Source organism: Liolophura sinensis, chromosome 8 (genome assembly GCF_032854445.1).
Source record: "Liolophura sinensis isolate JHLJ2023 chromosome 8, CUHK_Ljap_v2, whole genome shotgun sequence".
NCBI classification, from domain to species: Eukaryota; Metazoa; Mollusca; class Polyplacophora; order Chitonida; family Chitonidae; genus Liolophura; species Liolophura sinensis.
The window spans coordinates 52,471,108-52,484,071 of NC_088302.1; the positions used below are offsets into that span (position 1 = coordinate 52,471,108).

Genomic DNA, 12,964 nt, shown 5'->3' on the forward strand with positions numbered 1-12,964 from the left:
TGGGCTCTCACCTTTTTCTTCCCACAATAATACTGACCACCGTCGTTTAAGTGAAATATCCTTGCGTCGGGCGTAAAACACCAGTCAAATAAATAAATAAAACACTTGTTATAAATGGATGACAAGCTCAAGACAAATAGATACATGCAATTGTTTAACCTCAAACAAATTTGCACATATATTATTACAACCTAAAATTTTTATAACAAATCAACCATAAGTCACATTATAGGCAATTTCTTCAAGTAAAGCATACAATGGTGAATATAGAATAGAAAAATATATTTGCGCAAATAAACAAAGTTAAACAAAAAGACATCAAATTATACAACATGTGTAAGAATGAAGGGGTTTATGTAAATCGACACACTACACATTTGTATGCCATGAAACACATTTCAAATAAAAAAATTTCTTTCAAGTGGATTTAACAGCGACCAGGGTGTTTTAACTGCTATATCGCGTAATCTAAACACTGGGTTGCAGTTCGACTACATATACGGTCGTGTTACTTCAGTGAGTCTACAGAATTGAAACTTGTGCTGACAGAACTGTGAATGGTATATGCCATTGGGAACACATCTCAATAACGTCTCTGGAATAAGGCAAAAAGCATCAACATAAAATAAACACGTTAAAACATCATGTTAAAAAGTCACGCGCGCCATGCCGCATACACGAAAATAAGTGAATGGATATTTTCTCAAAAAGCCTCGTCTCTCTCAAAGTCAAATCATTGTATTGGAAACAGTTGGAGCCTCCATGAAGTTTACAGAGGGGACAGACGTACGAAATTAGCACGCTATGGCCGCTACTAGAATTCTAAACGGCAAGCTGAAATATTCATTTAAATATTAAACCATTACAGTACCTATAACGCTTGAGGACTTGTGTGACCATGTCTCGTGTGAGGTACATTATATACATATATAACCATATACTAGTATATATAACCAATGAATCTCCAAAATACTTTCTTCCATGGCAGACTCGATTCTCCTGCTCGCGTCACCCTTTTTTGCGCAGCCTGTTGTTCACCGAAAATATGTCATTAACTACATGTATTATAGTAGGCGCATATATGTCACACTTGGGAAAGTTCTTATCTTTGACAGTAACTTGTCAAAGGTCAACGGTTTACGCCGGACACCCCAATTTCTCCATTCATTAAACCGACAACCACCGTATGAATGAAGCATTCTTGAGTATGGCCTTGATAAAATGAAAACAAATCAAATCTATGGCAGATATTCACTGGGGGAGACCAAAAGCACTAACAAAATGCCAGTCTGTGGAAACAAACTCCTGTGTATCTAATAGTCCATTGTTCATTGTTCTCTTGGCTTAGGAAGCGCATACAAAAGCTTTTCCCAGAAAAGTCTGTCTTTAAATTTGATGTACGTATACGTCTTGACGTAAGCTGCCATTGTTTTGTCCATTCCGCGAGTGCTGACTTTGTCATCTAGAATCATGACGACTTTACAATCTTTTGACAAGACTCTCTGGTGAGCAGTTTTGAACTCGTACATACACCACTCACTCTCTAGAAAGTTTGGCGTCACCATCATCAGCGTACAACGGCTGTTCTCTACGGCTCGAGCAATCGACTCGGCGATCGGCTCGCCCACCGGAAAGTCTCGTTGATGGAGACAGAGTTTGTAGGGTTGGGCACGGTCCTCTAAATTCGGAGCCAGAGTGTGAACTATCCACTCGTAGTCCAACTGACTAAACGACACGAACACATCATAAAGAAGATCCCCACGACTATTGTCCTTTTTCAGGCATCCCCACTGAAGACGGGAGTAGAGAAGAATCTTTATTTCTAGGCGCTTCCAGTAGACGACGCCAGCTACAAGGACAAGGATGGAGAGGACTATACCGAAAGCGATGGCGGCCATAGCGTGACGTTCCTGGTCACAATTCAGGATCTCTTCCTCAATGTCACGAAACATTTGACCGTTCAGTATGCCTCCCACACACAACACGTTCCTGGGGTCAAGCACACGGGCTCCCATGTCCACCAGCCACGTCTTCATCCAGGCGGATTCACATGAGCAGTTCCACGGGTTTCCACCCAAGCTCATATTCATGGTGGTAACATTGAGGAATGAGGACACTGCTGACGGCAGCTCGGATATATCGTTTGAGTGTAGAAACACTTCATCTAGTTCCAACAACGACAACATGGCTGACACGGATATAGTGTTTATCCTGTTGTGGCTCAGATCCAACCAGATTGTCCATTTAAAGTAAGACCTATAATCCACTCTCTTCAGAGCATTGTCACGCATATTCAGCTTGACCATTACGCCGTCTGGCAATTTGTCAGGGAGCTCCGTTAAGCCCTTTTCCTGACAGTGTACTGCTATGAAGTCTTCGTTTCGTTCACATGTACAGGCGGACGGACAAGCCTCCACAACAGGACACGTTTTCCCTTCAACAGGAAGATCCATGATTCTGGACATGCGCAGATAACCGGGCTTTTCACATCGGTACTGCTCCGCGTCGAAAAATGGCCGAGACGATAGGCGTAAACCTTGGAAATGAGCATTTGACGAATTGCTAGAAGCTGTCAGCTGACTGTAGATGGAGACGAATCTATATATGGAGCAGTCACATACAAAGTTGTTGTTCGCGGCAAAGGTTTTAATAGCGGGTGGAGCAAAGTATCCAATGTTAGCAAACGGTGGATATTTCATGAGGTTACCGCGTAAATCCATCGTGATGTTTCGGTTATAACTAGGTGAAAATTCAAGGTCAAACGTTTTTAGTTTATTATGACTTAAATCCAGATAATTTAGGATGGGGGTGAAATCTAAGCTACCGTACTCAATGTGGTTAATCTGGTTATGGCTCAGATTTAAGCTCTGTAGCAAATTTATCTGGTCTTTGCACCGAAAGGAATTGATTCCAATACTTTTGATGCGGTTTTGACTGAAATCCAGAGCTGACATATTGGAGAACATGAAGGAATCCACTGAGCCGATGTGGTTTTGCCTCAGATTCAAGTTCCACGTACTGATGTAGCTCTCCACTTCCCGGAACACGCTTGTATTCGTAATCTTATTTCGTGCCAAAGAGATGTATGGGATCTTCAGCTTTCTTTCTAACAGGCACCGCGGGATTTCTGAAAGTAAATTGTCTTCTAGATTTATAGTGTCAATAGTCGGGTTTACGACAAACAACCAAGTTAAACCCCATCCAATTTCACATCTGAATTCCGTCAACGCGTTATGACTAAGATCTAAAAAACTTAAACTGTTCAGAGATGAATTGGTCCACAGGACTGGAAGTTGGCCCAAATTGTGATAGTTAATCTTCAAACTGATTAAATAGTTCAAATTCGAAATGTCTAAAGTTTTCAGCCATTCTACGTTGACATTATTGAGTTCCAACACCTGGAGAAGTGTATAAACTGGAAATTTGAATGGCACAGAACTAGACTTCAACGTACACCCGGAAATCTTCAGGGAAAACAGAATAACAGATGATGGATAAGAATCGAAGTCCAAAGTCACCTTTTCAGCGCATGTAATGGAGGCCAGGACGAACAGACCTGGTGACTCGGCAAGAAGTGTGTCCAATGACGTATCATTGTCCACGGCATCACAAGTCATGTTCATCAACAGACCACTCCCAAATATGATTTGAAAAAAGACATTTCTCTTCAGCCCCTGAAAAAGTGATGAAAGAACTTTATCGATCTCTGGACGGGATCTTCGTCCGATTTTCTCATCGTTTTCTTGGAAAAATTTTTCGAAAAATTTAACGATTGACGACGTCTGGCATGTGCAGTGGTCAGGACAGGTGGAATTTCCGGAGAAGTCTTCGGGGGCACTTGGATTCAGGAAGTCCCAAAAACTTGCGTTAGCTGCAGCAGCTGACACCAAGAGCAAGCAGACGACAGCGTATTTCTGGTACTGATGCATTGTGCTATATGTATAATCCCTAACGAGACACAGGGGAGATAAAATCCGTCATGGTTGCTGAACCTGTAAGAAAAGTGCCAAGCATCTATAAGACATCAAGAAATATCAGAGAAAACACAGAAAGGGGAATTTAGTAGCATTTTTTATACTCGAATGCCTCATTTAAAGAGGCTATACCGGATATTTTTGGCAAAAAATTCATATTCTCCAATTTCTGTAATAAATAGCAATAAGTGTGCTATTTATAGCGTTAACATGATTCGAAAGTTTTAAAAAGTTACGATGCGATTCGTTCTATAAACTTTAGAAGCACACTTTCCAGCCACAGATTTTGAACGTTAACACGTGCACAGACGAGGATGGCATTTTGATCGAATTTTTGCCAAAATCTCCGGTATAGTCTATTTAATGACCTACCTCATTCCACTTACTGTAGCTATTGTTTCCGGCTTAAACAATAATACAGTTGCGTGTTGAAATAATCACGGGGAAGAGCTAAACGATACTTACGCAGGTAGTGATTACAATATTAGAGCTAGTCATTAAGGCAAAGTGAAAATGGATCAAAAAGACTCCAAGTGTAGTTGTTTATAATCTCCTATTTGAGTTTATTTTTTAACATGTATTATTTATTTATTTATTTACTATGTCCGTATACATCATTTGTCTTTTTGATTCCACTAAGAATATTTTTGAACTGTCATAAATTGTAAACACCTCACTCACGCTTAAGTTTATGTATACAATCTAAAATGTGGCAAGGTGATGAAAGCCAGTTGTCATTTTGCCTCATGCAGTTAATCTATAAGTTTCATTCTATCTGTTTGTATAAATGACTTAATAGTAAAAAGCTGCATATTTTGGGACATTGGGTTAAGCAGAGTTATATATAAGTAAAACGTGTAGTGCTGTTAATAGCAATGGGTACCGGATGGTAGGAGTGACTGGTTGAGGAGTGAACGGTTGGCCAAGTGCAGTCCACTGATTAACCAATAGGGGATTTCCAGTTCGAACTCTTTCATCGCTAAAGGCAAAACTCCTAAAAAAAGTCTTACTCTATATAATGCGAACTGTCAAAAATGTTGGTTAACTATTTTCATAGACAATTGGTGGAAAAATTGAGGTGATGAAAGTTCGTGAACTTGAAAAGTCCATCTAGATCTAGATCATTTGTTCATCTAGAACACGGCGAGGCGGTGATCGGTGAATTAATGTCAACAAAACTTGCCTAACATTTTTCACAAGTCATACGTATGATACAGTAGGATTTTTTTTTGCCTTGGGCAGGAAAAGAGTACGAACTCGGACTCCCATATTGTAAAAGATGACCACCTGTTTTAGAGGGGTGGGAATTAACTACACTGTGGTCACCTGGTCAAGCGTACATAGCCGGCTCTGGGGAATACACCTCCATACAGAACTCATCTCGCCCAGCCCGGCTTGGTGGGTCGGGTAGCGCATACAAGAGCTTAGGCCAAAACCACCTGTCATCTACTGAGAGGTAAGTGTTGGTTTTCAGATAAGTTTTCAGATCCATGGGTAGTCCATCGACGTCTACGTCGCCCACTATAACAGCTAGGAGCCGTCTCCTGCTATCTTGTAGCATTTCATGATGAGCTCTCTGGAACTCGAACATACACCACTCGCTTTCCGCGAAATGCTCAGAGATGACCATTACGGTGGCATGACTGGTGGTTATCGCTTGTGTGATGTTGTCCGAAATTGCTTCACCGATCACGAAATCCCTTTGGTGAATGCAGACTTTGAAGGGAGGCCTATGCTTCTCCAGGCGAGGGAGTAGTGTGTCCGTGACCCACGCCGAATCTCGGTTGCTGTACGAGATGAACGTGTCGTACAAGTTATCTTCAAGGTTTTTAACCCTGCCATCGAAAGGCCGGATGTGAAATTTGGCATGCAAAAGTACTCTGGTTTCCAAACGGAAGTGATAGAGAACAGGGATACAGATTAATACAATTAGTCCCAGGACGCCAAATGCAACAGCCAGATGATAGTAAGAGGTGATATCGCAGTTCAAATCGTCCGATGTCACGGTAATTACTTGCCTGTCGCGAAGATGAACGGGAAATTGACAGCGGGTGTCTCCCGCGTCTGTCACAATCGCGTTCGTGCGTAACCATTCTGACATCCATAATGTGTCGCAGTCACACCTCCAGGGATTTTCGGACAGCAAAAACCCTGATGCGTTGGAAAAGGAAACCTGCTGCAAATCGTCAGGAAGAGTCTGCAGTGCATTGTGAGTGAGGTCTACGGCGTGTATTGACACTAGGTGGTCGAACACTCCAGAAGATATTTCTGCCACGGCGTTCCCACTCAGATTCAAGACCTGGGTACGAGAAAGGTAGTCTCTGATTGACAGGGTGGATATATTGTTGTGATGGAAGTCCAGGTGGAGCAGTTCATTTGGCATAACGTCGGGTAGAGAGGTCAGCTTGCGGAAGGCACAGTCGACTAAAACATAGACATGGTTATTTATACAGCCGCAACCTATAGGGCAGTTATCAACGACGGGACAGCTACCATTAAAAACCACATCAACCATTCTCTGCCCTCGAAGATTCTCAGGCTGTGCACATCTCAGGTCATCCGGTGAAAACAGTTGCTCAGGATAAGTTTTGTTGAATATGAACTGAATGTTAAGATTTTCTTGCATCCTTTTATACAGCTCTTTGTTCTGACCTTGGGCTACAAATTCCTGCAGTTTCGGCAAATCACAATCGCAGTAGTAAGGGTTATGATGTACCCTCAACTCTAGAGCGGTTATAGTTTCGAAGTTTCGGGAGCTGAAGGCCGGATGGTGGAATCTGTTATAGCTGATATCGATATTACACGGCACACCAGGACTTGTTTCCGGCTCTAGAGATACAAGGTGGTTGTGAGACAAATCCAAGAACTGTATATCATATAAAAACCTGAAGGCTCCGGGTTCAATGGTAGATATCTTATTCCAGCTGAGATCGAGATGGTACAAATTTGACAGCTGTAGAAAAGTTAACTGTTGAATTGTCTCAATGGAGTTTTTACACAAAGAAAGAAACGCCACATTCATTTTCGTGAACGGTCTTAATGCTGCTATTTGGTTTCCACACAAATCAATCATAGTTACATTGAAGCCCCTTACAAATCTGGGAAATTCAAGGGCAGACAAATCGTAAATATTATTGTAACTGACGTTCAAACTTTCCATGGATGCAGGAAGAAAGCAGTCTTCGATTTTGATCAAACCATTCTGGGATAAATCTAACGTAGTCATGCCTGTAAAATTCGACATCACGGTGCAATCCAAGCGCCTTAGGCTGACGTTCTGCAGGCGAAGTGTGTTCAGACGCAATGGAACATCACTATAGAATATCCCTGGGAGTTGGCTGAGCCGAGTTCCTCGAATATCTATGCTCCAGAGAACTTTGGTGGTATTGGCAAGTTTAAATGCGTCAATCCATTCCTCAGAGCTGTTCGTAACAAACAATTTTGAAAATACTTCTGCAGTTTTTATGGGATCATTTTGCACAATGTGGGAACACCCATCGACTGTGAGAGAGTCTAAGGTGATATTATTAGAAGCCCAGATAACCGTTGTGGCAGCCGACGCACAATGGAGGGTCAAATTAAGAGTGGTTTTGGTCAGATCGAGCCCACTAAAATGACGTTCGAAACTTTCATCAACTACCCACTGCGTTTCATTAATGCTGCAAGTGGCATAAGCTTTGTTTGTGGTTGTAATCTCTATAAACCCGGCTTTACCCATTGATGAAGCTAGATGCGGCGCCAACAGCTTGGTCCTGAAGTCTGTGAAGGTAAAGGAGCTAAGACCTTGGTATAATGCCGGTTTGGCATGCGCTAATTGGAAGAAAGCCCGTGCGTAAGCGTCAAAAAGGCTTTCCGCCGAGCACTGGCAGTCGTCGAAGCAGCTTTGTACGGAGACGTTGGGAATACGGTACGTGGATAACCAGTCCACTGTTGTCTGGCTTGATGACGTCAGGTGAGCACTTGGTGACATCGGATGAGAGCTTGAAAACGTCCGTTTAGTGGAGTGAAAGGTTGGTGACGTCGGGATAAGAGTTAGTTCCATGTTTAGTGTGTCTTCACGGATTCCATTCGTGCTGTTCACAGGCACTGTGGAGAATAGAGCAATCATCGGTTCTGTCGTCCTGGCTTGCATCGCCGTGTCGGTGGTTTCGCTCCAATGCCTTATTGTTGTAGTCTCCCATCTCTCTGTGAGATGAACACTTTTACCGCTGGCATCACTGACGTTCCTCGGCAGAATTGTATCTTTCTCGGCTGTGGACTCCCAAGAGTTGGTCGCAAATATCATTTCCTGGCTGACATGGTTCGTTGTGCTCAGTGAGGGTCCGCTGGAGGTTAGTCCTGACGGGGCAGTGGTATTGGTGTGATATGGTGTTGTGGCCTGTGAGTACGTAGCCCATTTTCCGGTCGTCACCAAATAGCACAGCAGACACATTAACCACGACGCCTCGGACATAACGCTCGTAGGTAAACCCAGCCGTGAGCTCTGAACTCCGCCGCAGTATACAAAGCTAAAGAGAGCTATAGTGGCTGCGTCCACTGTAAGAAAAGAACCAACGTCCCCCATAAAAACCTTGCAAAACTCCACTGAGACAAAAGCATGTTGGAATTTCTACACTTATCAAAATCCATATGACGACTTTAAAATTAGACATATTCTGTTTATGCTCTGGACGATGCAATGGTGAATCCCTGTTGTAGTTCCTCTACTACAACAGGGATTCACCATTGTACAATCGCATAAATAGTTCATCGAAGGGTAGCTTTCTATTAATCCGTGCGTACATCGCGTTATATCTTCGAAAAGATACCATAAATCGTCTATTTTACTTGCACATGAGTTTGGATGTATTTACTCGGATCCTCCAACCTTAACAATGTCAATTAACATAGCTCTGAACTGGCACAATTGCAGCTATATTATGTATAAGTGTGATAATATAGCTGCAATTATGATAAAACGTAAAGACAATTTGAATACCTGCTATACTGCGGGAGTATGTTTTGAGTAAACACACAGAAGAATTTTGTAAATTCGGCAATCATTTTATACATGCAGAAAACATTATGATGTATTAACAGAGCAAAAACTTCCACCCGAACTGAATTTTACAGTAAATTCACAAAATAATGGGGTCATTTATCATATATTTGGGACACGTGCGACCCCACAATAAACAGGACTTGTTAAAATGTTGCTTTCAACATTATTTTTGGTCATATCACGACATCAACTCGAAGATGGGCAATACCAAGATGTATACACATATACAAGATTTAGAGAAGTTATATGCATTAAGACCACCAAGGCCTGATTCTCAATCCAAGCTTACCAAAAGAAGTGGTATCATATCCGTCTATGGTATGTGATATTCAGAAGATTATCTGTCTCACAATAGTCAGGGTTTTAGGAAATATACTTACATACTACTCGGCTTTCTCCGCCGGGCAAACAACCGCTAATCTACGCTCAGTGACACGTGTCTGTAGCGTGATCAACTGTCCGTGTTTACACGTAAATGTAGAACTCTGCTTCGTTAACCTAAGCCTTATGATATAGATACTAGTCAGTTGGATGGCAGTAAACACATGTGGTTTTAATAAGTCTTTACACTGTATTTTATAACACCATCTTACTTATGGCAGAATGGGGGATATGTTTGTATATAATGAATGAAGACAGCCCCGTCAGGCGCATATACAGCAAAAGGTAACCAAACGAAGAAATAAATTTGATAACATTAATAATAATAAGGTGTCTGTTAAGAGCTACCCACCAAACTAGGTTTTAGGTTTGAAAATGTGTTTTTACTTAGATGCACAGGGCGTTTTATATGGCCATATATATATTGTTTTGTTTATTAATTATAATAGTTTATTATTGTTGTTATCATTATTATTATCTTGTTCGGTTTATGTGAATGTAAAAGCATTTTATTATCGTCGTTTTTGTTGTGGATGTGTATTATTATGATTATTACTATATAAATACATGCTATTATCATTATCTTGTGTGGTTATTATTACTGGTTTATGTGGAATAAAAAGAAAGTTGATTTCATCGTCGTTTGGATATTGAATAATTTATTATTTTATGTTTGCCATTTACATTTATGTCATCTCAGTGAAGATCAATGTCTTGATGCGTACATTAGTTTACCAGCCCGTATATGTTAATACAGTGCACCTTAGGTCTGTCTGTGAGATAAGCTTGTATTGTATACACATGTATATTAACAACTTTACTAAATTATTTACAATACATTGATATCAGTAACTGTAAGAATTATTCACAACATTATGTATTAAAGTTATACAAAATTATGTCTTATGAAGATATTTATCTTACCGGTTTTGACTCGTGTTCTCTAGACGAGTTCTCGGCGTGCCTTTCTTGTAGCTTCGTCTTTAACGTGTGTCAACTATACACTTCACCTTAGAACTGAAAGCAGCTGTACAGTTTCAAAGTTTGTTACTGGTACACAGTATATCCGGTTGGTATGTGATTCATATCCTGGTACTTCATATACATTAGTTTGCCGGAGCCGAAATTTATCTGCCAGAGTCAATATGCCCAACCTTCATTCACATGAGACATTCTGATCACATCATATATCGGCCAGATTAAAAGCGACGCGTTACAAGCGTAGGCACTATGTATGTCATCAGAAGTGCTTAAATACAGTACATATTGATATCATGAATATCAAATGCGTGAAATTCAGTGTTAGGTGCGGATTTCTAATATCTGACCTCTAATACAACCAATAAAAGATCATGTTTTCTCACTTCTAATTGCTGTATTTATAAAGTGTAGTGAAGATCGAGTTGTTGATGTTATCTCCGCCTCGGGTCATCGCGCAAGCGCAAAACGGGCACAATTTGTGGAACTGTTTGTGTATAGGATTACATTGAGGCCAAAGGTCGTATTACAGCATAACAGTAGCTGTGCACAACGCAGATAAGTTACAATGTGAGACCCACACTCAAATAGTAGATTTCCCCACAATTATTGACTCGAGCTGTGTGGATTAAGCACTTGATGATCTGGTATCTGAAACGCAGCAGGTAACGGAATTTCCTATTTCCGTTAGTGTATTGTTAAAATCCCGTACTAGTTCACAACAAGTTTGCTACAGATCAGGTTGTGGTCTGCTCTGACAAAGGAACGAACAGTAAACTGATTAAAGCGGAAATGAACGTGTTGGTTTCAGCAAATAATACAGTGTTGACTGGTACAAAAACTTGGTTCGCTGAATCATGGTTATGTTGCAACCGTTTGAAAGAAAATAGAAAAATGTATCATCATCGTTTCATTGTTGCATATAGGGTCTCAGGTGGCCTTAGCCCTACATATGTAATATTTATTACATTTAGCTTGAAAGTCACATAAACCCTCATTCACCCGCCACTGATAAAAACATCGACAACTTAGTCAGAGTCAGTCACTGAGACTGAGAGCATCCACCTTTGACAATATTTGCCACTGAACAATCAGCCATATCAGCAGCAACAACTGACACCATTAACAACAGACAACATCAGCCACTGATAATAGCATACGTCAGTAACATCATAAGTCACTGACAGCATCAATCACTAAAAATACCAGCCCCGGATATCATCAGTCACTGACAGTATCAGTCACTGACTGCATCAACCACCGACAGCATCAATCACTGACAGCATCCGCCACTGACAGCATCAACAATTGACAACATCAACCATGCACTCACAGAATCAGCCACAGACGAAATCAGCTACCGTCAGCATCAACCACTGACAGCTTCAACCACTGGCAGCATCAACCGATTTAACCACTGACGGCAACAACCACTGACAGCACCAACCATTGACACCGACAGCATCAACCACTGACAGCACCAACCACTGACACCGACCGCATCAACCACTGACAGCATCCGCCACCGACAGCATCAACCACCGACAGCATCAACCACTGACGCCATCCGCCACCGACAGCATTAACCACTGACAGCATCAACCACTGACAACATCAACCACTAACAACATCAATCACTGAGAGCATCAACCACTGACAGCATCAACCACCGGCAGCATCAACCACCGACAGCATCAACCATTGACACCGACAGCATCGACCACTGACAGAATCCGGCACCGACAGCATTAACCACTGACAGCATCAACCACCGGCAGCATCAACCACCGACAGCATCAACCACCGACAGCATCAACCACTTACAGCATCAACCACTGACAGCACCAACCATTGACACCGACAGCATCAACCACTGACAGCATCCGGCACCGACAGCATCAACCACTGACAGCATCCGCCACCGACAGCATTAACCACTGACATCAACCACTGACAACATCAACCGAATCAACCACCGACGGCATCAACCACCGACGGCATCAACTACTGACAGCATCAACCACTGACAGCATCAACCACCGGCAGCATCAACCACCGACAGCATCAACCACCGACAGCATCAACCACCGACAGCATCAACCACTGACAGCACCAACCACTGACAGCATCAGCCACTGACAGCATTCGCCACTGACAGCATCAACCACTGACAGCATCAACCACCGGCAACATCAACCACTGACAGCATCAACCACTTACAGCATCAACCACCGGCAGCATCAACCACCGGCAGCATCAACCACTGACAGCATCAACCACCGACAGCATCAACCACCGACAGCATCAACCACTGACAGCACCAACCACTGACAGCATCAGCCACTGACAGCATTCGCCACTGACAGCATCAACCACTGACAGCATCAACCACCGGCAACATCAACCACTGACAGCATCAACCACTTACAGCATCAACCACCGGCAGCATCAACCACCGGCAGCATCAACCACTGACAGCATCAACCACCGGCGGCATCAACCACCGACGGCATCAACCACCGACGGCATCAACCACTGACAGCATCAACCACTGACATCAACCACTGACAACATCAACCGAATCAACCAC

General features: G+C 42.3%; 1 protein-coding gene across 1 annotated transcript; it reads right to left on the reverse strand.

Moving 5' to 3' along the window:
• Window positions 1-265: 265 nt before the first annotated feature.
• On the reverse strand, window positions 266-10,395 carry LOC135472843 (uncharacterized). Its single transcript, XM_064752541.1, is given in 4 exon segments — window positions 266-3,977; window positions 3,980-3,992; window positions 5,315-8,510; window positions 10,321-10,395. Coding segments are annotated over 3 exon segments (5,775 nt in total). The 5' UTR covers window positions 8,428-8,510; window positions 10,321-10,395; the 3' UTR covers window positions 266-1,328.
• Between the last annotated feature and the right edge of the window lie 2,569 nt (window positions 10,396-12,964).